General features: G+C 38.0%; 1 protein-coding gene across 1 annotated transcript in view; it reads right to left on the bottom strand.

Annotated features, from left to right (window-relative positions):
• OSBPL1A (oxysterol binding protein like 1A) overlaps positions 1 to 18,237 on the bottom strand; it is a 222,853-nt gene that overhangs the window by 168,600 nt on the left and 36,016 nt on the right. The window contains exon 5 of the mRNA XM_040632633.1: positions 4,674 to 4,785. Coding sequence (XP_040488567.1) covers positions 4,674 to 4,785 — 112 coding nt within the window. The remainder of the gene's footprint in view (positions 1 to 4,673; positions 4,786 to 18,237) is intronic.

The following is an 18,237-nucleotide window of genomic DNA, read 5'->3' as shown; positions in this document are numbered from 1 at the left end:
TGTTTTTTGAATTATAATTCAAATGTAGTTACAGACTTTGTTGTTATTCTCATTGCCTTACACTTCAGAGTTCAACTTGTTTCAGGTTCAGAGGAATTTATGTTCTCAATTCAGAGTTCTTTATCTTACTACAATACGCATCACAAATAATTATGACTTACTTTTGCATGCTGAAATACTATTACATATCTGCCTTGGAAAGGTAGATAAATTGGGGAGTAGCATTCATACCTTCCAGAACCTTAGAATCTGTGAAAAGTAACAATAAGAAATAGCACTGGTAGGAAGATGTACAAACCATACAAATAAGTAGATTTATATATACTTATATACTTCCACATCATATAAAATTTAACAAATTTTATAGCACTTACTATATGACAAGTGCTATTCAAAGCACTTTAAAAATAACTTCCAGTTCTAAAATAAGTCACAGAGATGAAAAAATACAGCATACGGAATGGAGTCATTATTGTAATAACCTTATATGGTGACAGATGATAACTATATTTATGGTGAGCATGGTGTAACATATAAAATTGTTGAATCACTATGTGGTACACCTGAAACTAACATTGTATGTCAACTGTACTTCAAAAATAAATTTGGAAAAAACATTAATTCATTAAATCCTCATAACTATGCTATGAAGTAGGTGTTACTATTATCCTGATTGTACAGGTGAAGAAACTGAGGCACCAAGTAGTTAAGGAATTAAACCAACGTCACACAGCTGGAAATGGAGGAGCTGGAATTTGAACTTGTGCAGGTTGGTTCCAGAGACCATGCTCTTATTACTACTCTAACCCACTTCTTAAATCACACTTGCAGGGATGCAATAAAGTCTCTTTTTGCCAGACTTTTATCCTGTTCTGGCTTATAAAAAGCAATTTCATAGAAAGGCTCAGTAATTTCACTTCAGACATGCACACAAAATCCTGTTTAAAGGCTGCCAGGGAGTAACTACAAAAGGTTTTTCGGGTCTCGCTGGCTGAAGTCAGGTCATGGACAAAAAAACAGGTTGGGGAGCCAACTGACTGGGGAAACACTGGGATTACTATCTTGAATACGGCAATAGCTGGAGCTAGGTTAAAGAAATGACTAACATTCCTAACGTACCATTATCTTCTATTCTCACATTTGTATTTACACACCCAGACTCCCTCCCCACCTCAGAGGAAGGCAAACCAAGCCTCTGCATAGGCTCTCAATGGCTTCTGCTTTTGCTGGGATTCACGCTCTTCAGTGTTTCCTCTTACTGGTCCTCTGGCTACTGGAGTGTGAGCTCTGAGAACAGTCACATCCCTGTCCCTGTCGTATGTACCTCTACTATTACATGTACTACTTGGAGCTGTCATTTACCCCCTCGGTCATTCTTGCAGTCAGGTACTGTTCTTACTCTTCTGTGTATCCTAGGCATTTGTGACCATGTCTGGCTCAATGCACATTTGGCCAAGAAATATTTGCTGAATAATCAAATAAATGCTTAATCATGTTGGTTCTACACTTTAGGGAAAAAGAGGTGAAGGAACCCTAATGTTTCTTTCTACATTGCCTAGGTTCGTAACTGAAGGAAAATGGGGATTTGGAGTGGAAAGCCTTGCATATGTTCTTGTCCTGTGCTCATTAAGGACACTGAAAGATTATTGATCCAGCCAATGAAAAGGAAAAATTCCAGTTGGGGAAGTGAGGCTTCTAGAGTGTGGGTAACATTCTGTTTCTTGATGTGCTATTTACATTGATGTGTTCTGTTTGTGAAAACCATGAGCTGTGTGTTAATAATGTATACTTTTATACATCTGTTTTATACCCCCAATAAGTGTTTTTAAAGGAAATATTCCATTTAAAAAAGTAATTGTCCTATAAATTTTAATTTTTATATGACAATAAACTATTTTTCTTTTGAATCTGCATCCGGAGTTAATAAGGATGCAGAGATCATGAAGTCTAACTCCATCTTAGCAACACACTTTTATACATACACAGGGTAAGTGAAATAGTAATGCACTTGAAATGTAGGCAAGAACCTGGCAAATGTACTTCAGTGACAAAAGAAAACCACCATTTGCCATCTCCAATAAATGATTCAAGGCAAGAATTATTAATGCTAAAAATCACTGATTAAGAGATTGGTAAATAAAAAACTATTGGTAAATGGGAAATTTACATTTTTCTTACCACAGATTATTACTTACAAAGGGAGGAAGTACCTTTACCATGGATAATGTTGTTATCTGATTTATCAGAGGTGACATTACCAGTAACAGAACAAAATGACATCATGTATTCTCCTAATGTGATGCACCGGTAAAGGATACCACCTCACCATTCCTGGCAAAAATGCATATCCTGAATCTAATTATATGAAGAAAAAAAAAAAAAAAACCCGGAGACATTCTACAAATAATTCTACAATTGCCTTCTTCTTCAAAAAGGTCAAGATCATAAGGGCAAAGGCTAAGGATTTATTCCAGATAAAGGAGACTAAAGTAATGTGACAACACAATGAGAGATTCTGGATTGGATTCTGGATTGGGGGAAAATTTCTACAAAGGACATTATTTGGGCAATTGACAAAAATCTGAATAGAAACATTATAATAATGTTAAATTTCCTGAGATTGATCACTATATTGTGATTATGTAAGATACCCTTATTCTTAAGGGATACATACTAAATATTTAGAGCTAAGGTATTACTGTCTATAAATTACTCCCAAATAGTTTTGCAAAAAATTAAAAGTAAATAACATTAAGCAATATATAAAGGATAAGCCAGATATGGCAAAATGGTAATGACTGGTGACTGTAAGTGAAGGAAGTATTTGTTGTACTACTCTTGAAACTCTCCCATAGGTTAGAAATTTCTCAAAATAAAATGAAAGACAAATGGTATGTAGAAGAAGGTATTCCTCTCTGGTGCCTGACAAGTAGTCATCTACCCTTATCCAAGTAACTCCAGTCACATGAACTCACTACACCTTGAAATGCAACCCAAGCCATTATTACAATACACAGGACCCAAAGATCAACTCCTGGCACTCCATCAACTGGGCCAACCTAGCTCTGGTCTGCCACAAATAAGATCACAATAGAAGTTCTTTAGATACTTGAGTGTGATTTTGTTGTGACTATATTTGCTGTCTCTAGTGCCTTACCCTACCATGTGGTTTCTGTTCTACCTGTAGTCTTGGAGGGCTCTTAGATGCACTCCCTGAAGTCTGACCCATTTAAGGTGCTATGCACAAATGTATCTGGCTAAGGTGATCTCATCAGAGCAGAATCAATTAAGCTTCTACTTCCATTTTTCAGGCTAGCACCTTATTAGCTGACAAATCATAATGTAAGTCAACTAAATCCTGTCCTTAGTGGATTTGGGGAGTCAGTAGAACATGTCTTTATGATCAGCCCCACTAAATGTCAACTTGTCAGGCTAACCTAACATTCCACCGTCAGGAGAACCTCAGTTTCAGGTTCTCATCTTGTTACAATTCAAACGACAGGACAAGGATGCCTGGCTGGCTCAGTCAGCAGAGCATGCAATTCTTCATCTCAGGTTCATGAGTCTGAGCCCCATGTTGAACATAGAGACTACTTTAAAAAAATAAAATAAAATGACAGGACACGGTCAAGAACAGGACCTCATCCTCTCACTTAGATCACAATATATTAAAGGGCAGGGATCACATCTAATATCACATAACACAGAGCCCTACAGAAGACGTTTTATGTTGATATGCTTATTCGTTTTAAATGAAAAAGTTTTATTTTAAAGCCAAGAATGAGTTAAGGCAGTGACCTAAGGATGTCTGACAAGCAGGCATCATTTTAATGGGAAAACAAGAAAATATTCTAGTTTTCAAGGACATCTGGAAAGCAGTAAAAAGATACTGGTTTTTACATAGTTAAAAATACTAATAATTAAGAAATAAATACCCTTTCGATACAAAATTATCTTGCCTTTCTCTGAATTGCAAAGCAAAGAAACACAGGATTTGTGCTTTCTATTCTAAAGTCGAAAGAAATCTTTTCTTCTCTAGCATAGAAATACTACCAAAATTATAGCAAAGTCATGGCCATTCAGAGGATAGCCTACCATATGAGAGTTTCCCAACGTAAGCATCAAAATATGTTTTATTCTCTCTTGGAGAAACTGCTCTGAGTTATTGCAGACTCCTATCTTCTTTAACACAATATCTGAAGTTCCTAGCAATGATGCTGATCCATCAAGAACTTACTGTCGGCCATCGTACTACATAATGCAGTAAGTCAGGATAATGGAACCAGACAGAATGGTCTTCCCCAGCATCAAACGGCTCCCAAGAGCTGTACCTCTCCCAGCTTCTCTGTCCTGCACTTCTGTATTCCTTCATTAATGATGCTTCTGCAGCCCACCAGCCATACTCTTTCTCCTGCCTCTGATTTTCTGCTTTTAATTTTGTTGAAGATTTGATCATACATTATGGCAAGTCTTAAAAATCTGTTTAAGTTTTAAAGCTGTAAGGAAACTCAAAATGATTTTGTGTCCAATCAAGGACTCTAAGATCGTATCATCTTTAGAGTATAAGCTCAATGTAGTCTATTTTGGCATTCCAGAAGCTATTTCTACTTATGTTCTGGACCTTGCCTATCATTAAGGTAAATGTTACTTATGTTAAGATCCATAATATTTACCTTCGAGCATGTTTCTGATTTCTTTGTCATAAGTGACTTCTTTTGCTGTCTGTCCACTCCCATTAACAACAGTAGCATCTGCATTATATTCTAAAAGAAGCATTACCAACTCCTAAAAAAGCAGAGAAACTGTTTTTAGCTATTATTAAACTAAGACTTTATTATAGCCCTTTTCCAAATTACTAATTATTATCAAGCTTCTATAATAGAAACAAGTGCCATAGGAATCTGTGATCTAAAGCACATCAGTTATGTGTACAGTAAGTGAATACATTAAGTAACTACAGTAAGCTCAACACAGCCCACCCTTGCACAACACAGGTTTGAACAGCGCAGGTCCACTTATACGCAGATTTTCTAAACAAATACAACACAGTACTGTAAATGATTTTCTCTTATGATTTTCTTAGTAACATCTTTTCTCTAGATTCCTTTATTGTAAGACTAGAGTATATAATACATGTAACATACATGATTAACTGTTTATGTTGTCGGTAAGGCTTTCAGTCAACAGTGGGCTATTAGTAGTTAAGATTTGGGGGAGTCAAAACTTACACGTAAATTTTCAACTGTGTGGGGCTCAGTGCCCCTCACCCATGTTGTTCAAGGGTCAACTGTACTACAATTCAACTAACTGTAATAACTGATGATTGCCTAAATAATTGCCAATCCAAAATTAACACAAACAACTTCTATAATTGATTTTTTAAGTAAATCATCTGTTTTACCAAACTGGTTCATGTGACTAAACCAAATGTATAACAAAGCCGTTATTAAAATTACAGCAAATACATTCAACGTTATTCCTACGACGCCTGTTGAAAAAAAATTCCCCAACAGACCTAGATATTTTTTAAAAATCTGATTTAAGATATAGAACATTATCTTCTGATGTGATACAGACTGATAGAATATACCACCAAAAGAATGGTTTGTTATGAAGCAAACAATCTCAAGTAAATATTCAACAACAAAGAAACTATCGTACGTATTTACTCTAAGCAGTTAAATGCTTTTAGAAATTTCAAACTAATTGGTAACATATGTAAGTCCAGTATCACTGGTGCACAGTTCATTTATACAACTTAACAGGGCAGTAGAAATGAAGAATGCAGATTTGCAGGAGATTATTAGAGATCCGATATTTAATGTTACTAGACTGTATAGCACCCACGGACGGGATGGTAGTAACATGTCTGCTTTCATTCTACAAGAGGGCAAGATGAAACACAGTTTTATTCTGTGCTATTCTGTCAGGTTGATTGTGCACAGACACATAGGAAGGGATATCCTGTGTCATCACATGTTATGTTTTCCCACGCGTTACATACTTCTTTTGGGTCAAAAAATTTCCTATGTTCTTTCCAAAAATTTTTTGTTCTAAGAAATGCCTAAATACAAGCTAAAAAATACATAAAGTAGAAAATAAAATACTCATTGTCCTAGTCATTATATGACCACTATAAACATTTTGTTGTATTTCTAATTACTTTCCTATGCATTTTTGAGACTTTTTAAGATTTATTCATTTTAGAGAGAGAAAGAGAAAGTGCAAGTGAGGGGAGCTGCAGAGGGAGAGAATCTTCAGGTAGACTCTCTGCTCAGTGTGGAGCCCACCGCAGGGCTCAATCTCACAACCCATGAGATCACCACCTGAGCCAAAACCAAGAGTCGGATGCTTAATTGACTGAGCCACACAGACACCCTTGAGATTTTCTTTAAACATAATCTTATTCGTATGACAGCAGCTTATGTTATACCTCCTTTCGCCTAATATATCATGCATTTTCCAAAGTATTATATAGTATCTATGTAATAGTCTATATAATACACATTTCACCGCTGAATGTTATTCTATAAAATACATTACCACATTTAAAAATAGAAAAATGGTTAAGTCTAATATTTTAACAAAGTGAATTCTAATAAAACCTTAGCATTTACTATCATCTTAAGGGCAGCATTTTTGGGGGAAGTGTTTTCGTACTAATAAAGAAAGTAAAACACACAGGATGATGGAAAACATTTACAAATCATGTATCAGATAAGGGACTTGTATCCAGAATAAAGAACTTTTACAACTCAATAAAAAGACAGCCCAATTTAAAAATGGGCAAAAATAACATGATTAGAAAACAAAACCAAGAAAAACAATTGCATTTACAATGGCATCAAAAGAAATAAAATGCTTAGCAATAAACTCAACCAGGGAAGCAAAAGACTTGTATACTAAAACTATAAAACATGGCTGAAGGAAATTAAAAATGACCTAAGTAGGAAGACATCTAGTGCTCACAGACAGTAAGACTTAAGACTTAAGAGGTAAACACCACCCAAAACAATCTATAGATGGCAATACCTATCAAATCCCCATGATGATTTTTCCAGAAATAAAAAATCCCATCCTATAATTCATATGGAATCTCAAGGGACCCTGACGAGCCAAACAGTATTCAGAGAAAAAAAATAAGTTGGAGATCTTACACTGCCTGATTTTAAAACTTACTTCAAGCTACAGTAATCAAAACTGTGGTAAGGGCATAAAGACAGCCATACAGGCCAGTGGAATACAACAGAGTCTCCAGAAATAAACTCTCACATATGTGGTCAAATGATTTTCAATAAGAGTGCCAAGACCATTCTAAAGGGAAAATTTCAATAAATGGTGCTGGGAAAACTGGATATCCATAGTTAAAAAAAAATTATCAAATCTGTACCCTACCCCATATACAAAAAGCAAAATGAACCAAACCCTATGTGTAAGATCTAAAACAATAAAGATCTTAGAAGAAAATAGCAGGAAAGCTTCAAGACATCAGATTCTGCAATAATTTTTTGGCTAGGACACCAAAAGCACAGGCAAAAAGAGAAATTAGTCTACATCAAGATTTAAAACTTTGTATATCAAGAGAGTGAAAGGCAATCCAGAAAATAGGAGAAAATATTTACAAATCATACACCTGATAAATGTATGTCCAGAATATATAAATAACCCCTAAAACAAAAACCCCCAAACAATCTGATTAAAAAATGGGCAAAGAATCTGAAAAGGCTACATACTGTATGAGCCCAACTACATGACATTCTGGAAAAGGCAAAACTAGAGATAGTAAAAAAGATCAGTAGTTGCCAGGGGCCGGGCTAGGGAGAACAATGAATAGAGGCAGTAAAAATACTCTAAGATGCTATGATGATAGATGCATATTATTATACATTTGTCCTAACCCAAAGAATGTGCAAGATTAAACCTAAGGTAAACTATGGACTGTGTGCGTGTGTGTGTGTGTGTGTGTGTGTGTGGTTGTGTCAACACAGGTTCCTCAGCTGTAACAAATGGACCACTCTGGTAGGGGGATGTTGATAATGGGGGACACTGTGCATGGGTAGGGACAGGGCACATGTGAGAAATCTCTATCTTCCTCTCAATTTTGCTGTGAACCTGAAGCTGCTCTATAAAACTTAAGTCTTCAAAATAAAAAAAAAAAAAATTTTAAACAGGCAAAGGACTTCAATACACATTTCTCCAAAGAATGGCCAAGCAGCACACAGACGCTCAACACCTACATTACAGAAATGCAAATCAAAACCAAATGAGAGGATATTTGATAACAGTTACAGTGCCTGAAATTAAGAAGGCTGACCATAACAAGTGTTGGCAAGGATGTGGAGAATCTGGAACCTTCACACAATGCCAGCGGGAATGTAAAATGATGCAGAGGCTTTGGAAAACAGTGACAGCTCTGGAAAACACCAAGCAGAGATGCTAGATGATACAGCAATGCCACTGCTGGGTATATACCCAAGAGAAATGAACTGAACAACAAAATCTTAACCATAAATCTTCAGAGCAGCATTATTCATACCCTCTGAAAAGTGGAAACAACTCAAATGTCCGTCCATCAACTAATGAGTGGATCAAATGTCCGTACAATGGCATATTTGTCAAGAAAAAAGAATGACGTACTAATATATGCCACGTCATGGATGAACCTCGAAAATTTTATACTAAAAGAAGCCAGTAACAGAAGACCATGTATTGTATGATTCCATTTACATGAGATGTCCAGAATAGGCAAATTCATAAAGATAGATCAGTAATCGCCTGGAGGTGAGACGAAGTATGTGGTTTCTTTTTGGGATGATGACAGTGTTCCAAAATTGACTGTGTTGATGGCTGCAGAAGTCTGTCAACATACCTGAATCACAGAATTGTGTACTTTAGATGGGTGAGTTGTATAGCGTATGAAATAAATCCCAAAGTTGCTTAAAAAATGATTAGGGTCAGTCTGGGACCACATAGCACATTTAAGTTAAGGAATGTTATTTCTCAACCTATTTAATACCTCATCTAACAGATGAAACACTTGAAAAGGGTCCATACCCAGATTATTTTTTAGTAACAGCTTTAGGACATAATTCACATACCATAAATTTCACCCTTTTAAAGTGCACAGTTCTGTGGCTTTTAGTATATTCAGAATTATGTACAATCATCACCATCTAATTTCAGAACACTTTATCACCTCAAAAAGAAATCTTACCTATCCATCGCTCCCCAATCCTCTTTCCCCTACACCTCTGGCAACCCGCTAATCTACCTTCTGTCTCTATGGATTTGCCTATTCTGAGTATTTCTATGAATGGAATTATCCATTATGTGGCGGCCTTTTGTGTCTGGTTTCTTTCACTCCGCAGGTTTCCAAGGTTCTTGTGTGTTTTGGCATATATCAGTACTTCATTCCTTCGTATTGCTTAATGACACTCCCACTGTACGGGTGTACCACACTTTACCCACTCATGGTTAATGAACATTTGGGTTGTATCCATCTTTGGGCTATTATGAATAATGATGCTATGACCATTCTCATGTTGATTTTTAAAGTTTTTTTTTTTTCCTATAAAATTAATCTACTTCAGGGGAGCCTGGGTGGCTCAGTCGTGTCCAACTCTTGATTTTGGCTCAGGTCATAATCTCAGGGTTTTGAGATCAAGCCCTGTATCAGGCTGTGCACTGGGCATGGAGCCTGCTTGGGATTCTCGCTCTCTCCCTCTGTCCCTTCCATCCCCTCCCTCCCTCTTTAAAAAAAAAAAAATCTACTTTTAAATTCCACATGAAAATTCTACTTCTTGTAAAGCAATCTCTTAATGTAGGCTTCAGGTTTCAAAGTTAGAAAAAAATAACTTCTATAAATTTTGCTCACTGAACTCTTAGAATTTAGAAGTTCAAGAAAAATAACTCAATGGGTTGTAACTTTAATACAATTGTAAGGAAAATACGATACTTTTTTTTTGCGGGGGGAAGAGCTTCACTATGTTGATAAACTGTATTAGAGAAAACAGAGAGAGGCGTTAAAACAATTCAAATATAGCTACCAAACATATGCCATGTATGTATAGCCAATTAATTTAAGGAGCCAAGAACCCACAATGTTTGGGAAAGGATGGTCTCTTCAATGAATGGTGCTGGGAAAACTGGACAGTCACATGAAAAAGAATGAAACTGGACCACCATATGACACCACGCACAAAATTAACTCTAAATGGATTAAAGTTTTGAACCTAAGACCCAGAAGCCATAAAACTCCTAGAAGGAAACAGAGGCAGTAATCTCCCTAACACGTGTCTTGGTGATGATTTTTTAGATTTGATCTCAAAAGCAAAAAATTAAAAACAAAAAGTAAAAAATAAACAAAACTAAAAAGCTTCTGCACAGCAAAAGAAACCATGAACAAAATGAAAAGGCAAACTACTTAATGGGAGAAAATATTTGCAGATTCTATATCTGATAAGGGGTTAATATCCAAAATACAGGGGCGCTTGGGTGGCTCAGTCAGTTAAACGTCTGCCTTCGGCTCAGGTCATGATCCCAGAGTCCTGGGACTGAGTCCCACACTGGGCTCCCTGATCAGCAGAGAGACTGCTTCTTTCTCTCCTTCTGCCTCTCCTCCTGCCCTCCAACTCCTGCTCACACATGCCCTCCTGCTCTCTATTGCGCTCAAATAACAATCTTAAAAAAAAAAAAATCCAAAATACATAAAGAACTCCTACAACTCAATAGCAGAAAAACAATCCAATTAAAAGATGAGCAGAGAGGGTGCCTGGGTGGCTCAGTCAGTTGGGCGTCTGACTCTTGGTTTCAGCTCAGGTCATGATCCCAGGGTTGTGGGACTGAGCCCTGCCTTGGGTTCCATGCTCAGCAGAGTTTGCTTGAGATTCTCTCCCTCTGCCCCTCCCCCCACTCAAGCTTGCACTCTCTAAAATAAAAATCTTAAAAAGATGAGCAGAGAATCTAAATAGACATTTTTGGGGCGCCTGGGTGGCTCAGTCATTAAGCGTCTGCCTTCGGCTCAGGTCATGATCCCAGCGTTCTGGGATCAAGCCCCTCATAGGGCTCCCTGATCAGCGGGAAGCCTGCTTCTCCTTCTCCCACTCCCCCTGTTTGTGTTCCCTCTCTCGCTGTGTCTCTCTCTGTCAAATAAATAAAATCTTTAATTAATTAATAAATAGACATTTTTCTAAAAAAGATGGCCGACATTATCGAAAAGATGTTTAACATCATCATTCATCAGTGAATATAAATCAGAACCACACAGAGATATGACCTCACACCTCTGAGAATGACAGTTATCAAAATAACAAGTGTTGGTGAGGATGTGGGGGGAAAAAAGGGGAATTCGTGTACACTGTTGGTGGGAATGTAAATGGGTGCAGCTATAGAAAACAGCATGAAGATTCCTCAAAAAATTAAAAATAGAACTACCATTTGATCAGGAAATTGTACTTCTGGGTACTTATGTGTAGAAAACAAAAATACTAACCCAAAAAGATATCAACACACCTATGTTTGTTGAAGCATTATTTACAACAGCCAAGATATGGAAACAACCTAAATATCAGTGGATGAATGGATAAAGAAACTGTGGTATACATAAACAATGGAATGTTATTCAGCCATAAAAAGGGAGGGATACTGCCACTGCAACAACGTGGATGGACCATAAGGGCATTATGCTGAGTAAGTCACAGAGAAAGACAAATACTATATGATTTTATTTATAGGAATCTAAAAACAAAAAAACCAAACTCAAAGATGAACAGACTGATGGTTGCCAGATGCAGGGGGTGGGGGATGGGAGAAATGAGTGCAGGTGATCAAAAGGTACAAACTTCCAGTCATAAAGTAAATAAGTCATGGGGATGTAATATACAGCATGGTGACTATAGTTAATACTGAACTGCATGTTTGAAAGTTGCTAAAAGATCTTAAAAGTTCTTAAAAAAAATGTAACTGTACAGTGACAGATGTTAACTATACTTTTTGTGATTATTTTGCAATATATATATGAATATTGAATCCTTAGGTTGTACACCTGAAACTGATGTTATAAATCGATTATACCTCATTTTTTTTTAAAGATGTTAAGTATTCTCTACACCCAACATGGGACTCAAACTCAAAACCCCAAGACTAAGAGTCGCATGCTCCACCAACTGAGTTAGCCAGGCTCCCCAACTATACCTTGATTTTTTTTAAAAAGTGGCTTTTAAAAACTAGTGACTTAAAAGGGTAAGTTTAAATTATCCAATATTCATACATGTAGAAACATAATTTCTCAAACTTAGGCAAATAAAGTATTCCCAAAAATCCAAATTCTTACTGGGGGGGGGTGGAATCAACAGAAGTACATCTGAGAAATGATGTATGATTTCTTAAGATCATAATAAACTAAGCAAATTTAAGGCTAGATTTGATATTTTTAAAAACAATTATTTCAAAACAAATGAAAGACAATGATACCCAGTATTTAATTAACGTTTACTATGTACCACTGTTCTAAAAGTTTTACTTTTACTAACTTATTTAAGTTTTCACAAAAATCCCATATGGTAGGTACTAACACTTTTTTTTTTTTTTTTTTAAAGATTTTGACAGAGCAAGAGAGCACAAGCAGGGGGACCAGTAAAGGGAGAGGGAGAAGAAGGTTCCCCGCTGAGCAGGGAACCCAATGTGGGGCTCTATCCCAGGACCCTGGGATCATGACCTGAGCCCAAGGCAGATGCTTAACCATCTGAGCCACCCAGGCGCCCCATAACACCTCTTTTTAAAGATGGGAAATCTGAGGCATAGAGATCAATATGTGTTATATACACTTAAGTGAAAACATCATGAAAATGGTACAGTAACACCACAAATTCAACAAAGTTCACCCTACAATGAAGCCCACAAGTCAGCAAGTCCTACTCATGCTTATTGAGCCTCTAAGTTTTGAGAAATGTCACTCATAAACATGAATCGATAGCCAATTACAACCTAAGATTTGAGATCTGATTGACACAAAGGACAAAGATCAAGACAGAAGAAAAAAAAAAACAAACTTGAGACAAAAACAAAGAAAACCTTAAAAAGAACTATAATATTCGCAGAAAATGAGCTATTTCCTTGTTAAGCAAGAAATGAAGGCTTCAAAAAGGAACATTCAGAGAAAAATAAAGGACTCTTAAAAGTTAACAGCAAATCAAATATTCAATAGAAGGACTGGAAGATAGATTTGAGGATATCTTTCAATAAATGGGCAGGTCAGGGAGAGATACCTAAGAGGGAACACAGGTGGAAAAAAAAGGTAAGAGAATTAGAGAATCAATCATGAAGGTCTTTTAACTGGTCACCTAGAATTCCAGAATGATAAAACTGAATAGAAACACACATGCACAGCTACATGCAGATTTTTTTTAAAGAAGCAACTCACAAAGTCTTAAAGATTTTTTTTTTTGCCTTTTAAAGAGATTTATTTATTATTTGAGAGAGAGAGCGAGCGCGTGCGTGTGAGCAGGCATGGGAGCACTAGTGGGAGGAGCACAGGGAGAGAGAATCTCAACAGATTCCACACTGAGCGCAGAGCCCAATGCAGGGCTCAATTCCACCACTCATGAGATCATTACCCGAGCCAAAACCAAGAGTCAGATGCTCAACCGACTGAGCCACCCAGGCGCCCCTTAAAGATCCCGAAGATGGGCTGAACGTTAACTGCTACATGTAAGGCACAGACACATGATCGACGTAATTGAACTCTTTGAAGACTGTGTGGTACCTAAGTTGCCACAAAAAAAGCCTGTTTCATAAATTAACTGGTACTTGCACATTCCACATGGGATTTAGAAAGCTGGAAAGTGCATCACACCCCCTCTAACTAAAAAAAAAAAAAAGAGGAAAAAACAGATAATCTACAAAATGATTACCTTGCCTGAACCCAGAGAACTGAGATGGCATAGCAACCAACTACAGGCATATCACATTTTATTGGGCTCTGCAGATTTTTTTTTTTAAGATTTTTTATTTATTTATTTGACAGAGAGACAGCCAGCGAGAGAGGGAACACAAGTAGGGGGAGTGGGAGAGGAAGAAGCAGGCTCCCAGCGGAAGAGCCCGATGTGGGGCTCGAACCCAGAACTCCAGGATCACGCCCTGAGCCGAAGGCAGACGCCTAACGACTGAGCCACCCAGGCGCCCCATGCAGATCTTGTTTTTAACACAAACTGAAGGTTCTTGGCAACCCTGAATCCAACAAGTCCATCAGAACCATTTTTCCAACATCATTAGCTTACTTTATATGTTTCTGTGTCACATTTTGCTTATTCTCACTTTATTTCAAACCTTTTCATTACTATATTTGCTATAATGATCTGTGATCAGTGACCTTTAACGTTACTACTGTAATAGTTTTGGGGCACCATGAACTATACCCACAGAAGACAGCAAGCTTATCAGTAAATGCTGTGTGTGCTCTGACTGCTCCAGTAACAACCATTCCCCCCCCCCGCCCCCATCTTTCTCTCCTGCGGCCTCCCTAGTCCCTGAGACACAATATTGAAATTAGGCCAATTAGTTACCTCTATGATGACCTCTAAATGTTCATTCAAGTGGAAGGAAGAGTCATGCATCTCTCACTTTAAATCAAGCCAGAAATGATTAAATTTAGTGAGGAAGGCATGTCCACAGCAGGCCAAACAGCCAAGTTGTGAGTACAAGGAAAAGTTCTTGAAGGAAATTAAAAGTGTTACTCCAATGAACACACAGTGGTAAGAAAGTAAAACAGCCTTATGGCTGGGGTGGAGAAAGTTTGAGCAGCCTGGATAGAAGACCAAACCAGCTAGAACATTCCCTTAAGCCAAAGCCTAATCCAGAGCCAGCCCTCGGCTCTCTTCAATTCTGTGAAGGCTGAAAGAGGTGAGGAGGCTGCAGGAGAAAAGTCTGACGCTGGCAGAGGGGGTTTCATGAGGTTTAAGGAAAGAAGCCACCTTCATGACATCAAAGTGCGAGGTGAAGCAGCAGGTGCTGATGGAGAAGCTGCCGCCAGTGACCCAGAAGATCCAGCTAAGGTCATTCATGAGGGTGGTTACACTGAACAACAGATTTCTAATCTATATGAAATAGCCTCATTTTGGAAGAAGATGCCATCTAGACTTTCACAATTAGAAAGAAGTCAATGCTCAGCTTCAAAGCTTCAGAGGACAGGCTGGCTCTCCTGTTAGGGCTACTGCAGTGGGTGACTAAGTTGAAGCCAATGTTCATTTAGCATTCTGAAAATCCTAGGGCCCTGAAGAATTATGCTAAATCTGCTCTGTGTTTTAGAAATGGAACAACAAAGCTTGGATGATACCACGTCTATTTACAAATGGTTGACTAAATATTTTCAGCCACGGTTGAAACCTATTGCTCAGAAAAAAAGATTCCTTTCAAAATATTACTGCTCATTGACAATACACCTGGTCACCTAAGAGCTCTGATGAGGATGTACAATGAAACAGATTGTTTTCATGCCTGTTAACACAACATCTATTCAGCCCATAGATCAAGAAGTAATTTCAACTTCAAAGTCTTAGGACTTAATACATTTCATAAGGCCATAGCTGCCACAGTGATTCCTTTGATGGATTTGAGAAGAGTAAATTGAAAACCTTCTGGAAAGGATTCACCATTCTAGATGCCATTAAGAACATCTGTGATTCAAAAGAAGAAGACAAAATACTATCAACAGTAATATGAGTTTGGAAGAAGCTGATTCCAACCCTCATGGGTGACTTTGAGGGGTTCCGGACTTCAGTGGAGGAAGTCATTGCAGATGTGGTGGAAACAGCAAGAGAACCAGCATTAGAAGTGGAGCCTGAAGATGGCACTGACCTGCTGCAAGCTCATGACAGAATTTTCACAGATGAAGAGTTGCTTTTTACGGATGAGCAAAGAGTGGTTTCTTGGGATGGAATCTACTCCCGGGGAAGATGCTGTAAAGATTGTTGAAATAACAGCAAAAGGTCTAGAATATTACATAAACTTAGTTGATGATGGCAGGATTTTGAGAGGGTGGACTAATTGTGAAAGAAGTTCTACTATGGGTAAAATGCTATCAAACAGCATCACATGCCACAGAGAAATGGCTCATGAAAGGAAGAGTTCATCTATGTGGCAAATTTCATTTTGTTCTATTTTAAGAAACTGCCACAGCCATCCCAACCTTCAGCAATCACCATCAACATGAAGGTAAGACCCCCCCACCAGCAAAAAAGCTCAGATGATAGTTAGCATTTTTTAGCAATAAGATATTTTTAGTTCAAGTATATACATTGTTTTGTTAGATATAATGCTACTGCACACTTAACAGACTACAGTGTAAATGTAAATTTTACATGTACCAGGATACTAAAAAGTTCATGTGACTTACTTTGTTGTGATATTTGCTTTACTGCAGTTGCCTGGAAATGAACCTGCAGTATCTTTGAGATATGTCTGTAGTGAAATCTAAGGAAACTGCCCCCAAATAAGCACTGGCTCACTTATGAGTATGGCAGTAAGCCAGGGACTGCCAAACAAGCAGATAAAAGAATTCGGCTGAAATTTTTAATGAATTGCTACAGGCTGAAACACTAGCGTGAGAACACAGAACCTCTGCGAACCACAGGCATAAAGGAAACTCCTATCCACCTGCAGACTCCTCCTGGTGCTTTAAAAAAAAAAAAAAAAAAAAAAGCGGGGGCGGGGGGCAGATGTAGGTTCAGGCAGGTGACCAGATAAAGTCTTACCCTCAGTGGTGCAGGCCCAGAGGAGGGAGCTGCCACTACTGCAGAAAAGACACAAAGCCCCAAGCAAGCCTTTCTGCCTTACATTATTCTTTAAAGAATAACACTACTGTGAGAAGGGCAGCAAATCTTTCATCCACAGGGTACAGTGAAGATCCTTTCAACCAAGCAGAGGGACAAGAAACAATCAAGGACCCATTCCATTAAAGGTCTCTTACTGTTACTGGAGCAGGATCACTGATGAGGAACCACCTAAGAAACCCCTGTCCCTTAAGGAGGGGCACAAGGCTTAAGATGTACGCTGGACCAGGACAACACAACTCACTTTGTCCCCTCCTCTGACCCCAAGATTACCAAGTACTGAGAACAAGCAAGAGTAGTCCATTAATGGGGGAGAAGCAACAGCATGGAGAGAAACGCTGAGGCACAAGGCACACCAGAAAGGCCTAAAGCTTAGGGTGAAGCAGGAACATCAGGAAACAAACAAACAAAAGAACACCAAAAAAAAAAACAAAGCAACAACAAAAAACCCTCCAGAAAAATCAGCCTGCAACTTCTACAGTGGCAATACTGAATTTGGAAATAGTAATTTGAAGCCAGTGGTGCACCGAAGGTAAACAAGGGAACAACATAACCCAAGCTCAGACCTACTCTAGACTAAACTGATTCAACCTCCCTCCCACACTAAGAAGAGGTATGCCCATTTCCAGGCCCAATACTATTTACCTCTGTCTCTACTAGCTTATACACACTGTTTAACATTCCATAAAAAATTACCAGACACCAAAAAAAAAAAAAAAAGAAAAACAAGCCACTGTCAAGAAACAAAATGATCAACAGAATGACACAGAAATGACCAAGTTGTTGAAATGATCAGACAGAGAACTTAAAATAACTATGATTATTACATCAAAAGGTCTAGTGGAAAAGGTGGACTACATAAGAGAAAATGCTAGAAATAAAAATCACGGTAACAGCAGGGCACCTGGGTGGCTCAGTCGTTAAGCGTCTGCCTTCGGCTCAGGGCATGATCCTAGAGTCCTGGGATGGAGCCCCACATCAGGATCCTCCACTGGGAGCCTGCTTCTTCCTCTCCCACTCCCCTTGCCTGTGTTCCTTCTCTCATTGGCTGTCTGTCAAATAAATAAAATCTTTAAAAAAAAAAAATCACAGCAACAGAAATAAGGAACGTCTTCAATAGTATCAGTAGACATCAGGGCACTGGTGAGGAAAGATCAGTAAACTTGAAGACACTATTTGACTAATCTCTACTGACCTAAGAGGAAAAAGTGAAGAGGGAGGGGGATGGAACAGAAAGAAGAAACAGAACTGAGCAACCAGTAGCCGTGGAATTATGTCAGCCTAACAAATGTATAATAAGGTACTAAAGAATTTGTATGCTGCGGTAGCTTCCAATCCAGCAAAAACGAGTTAAAAAGCAAAAAAAAAAAAAAAAAAAAAAAAAAAAAAAAATGACAATAGTAGTATTTGA

Source organism: Ursus maritimus, unplaced genomic scaffold (genome assembly GCF_017311325.1).
Source record: "Ursus maritimus isolate PB19 unplaced genomic scaffold, ASM1731132v1 scaffold_18, whole genome shotgun sequence".
Taxonomy (NCBI): Eukaryota; Metazoa; Chordata; class Mammalia; order Carnivora; family Ursidae; genus Ursus; species Ursus maritimus.
This window is presented reverse-complemented; position numbering and strand designations above follow the sequence as displayed.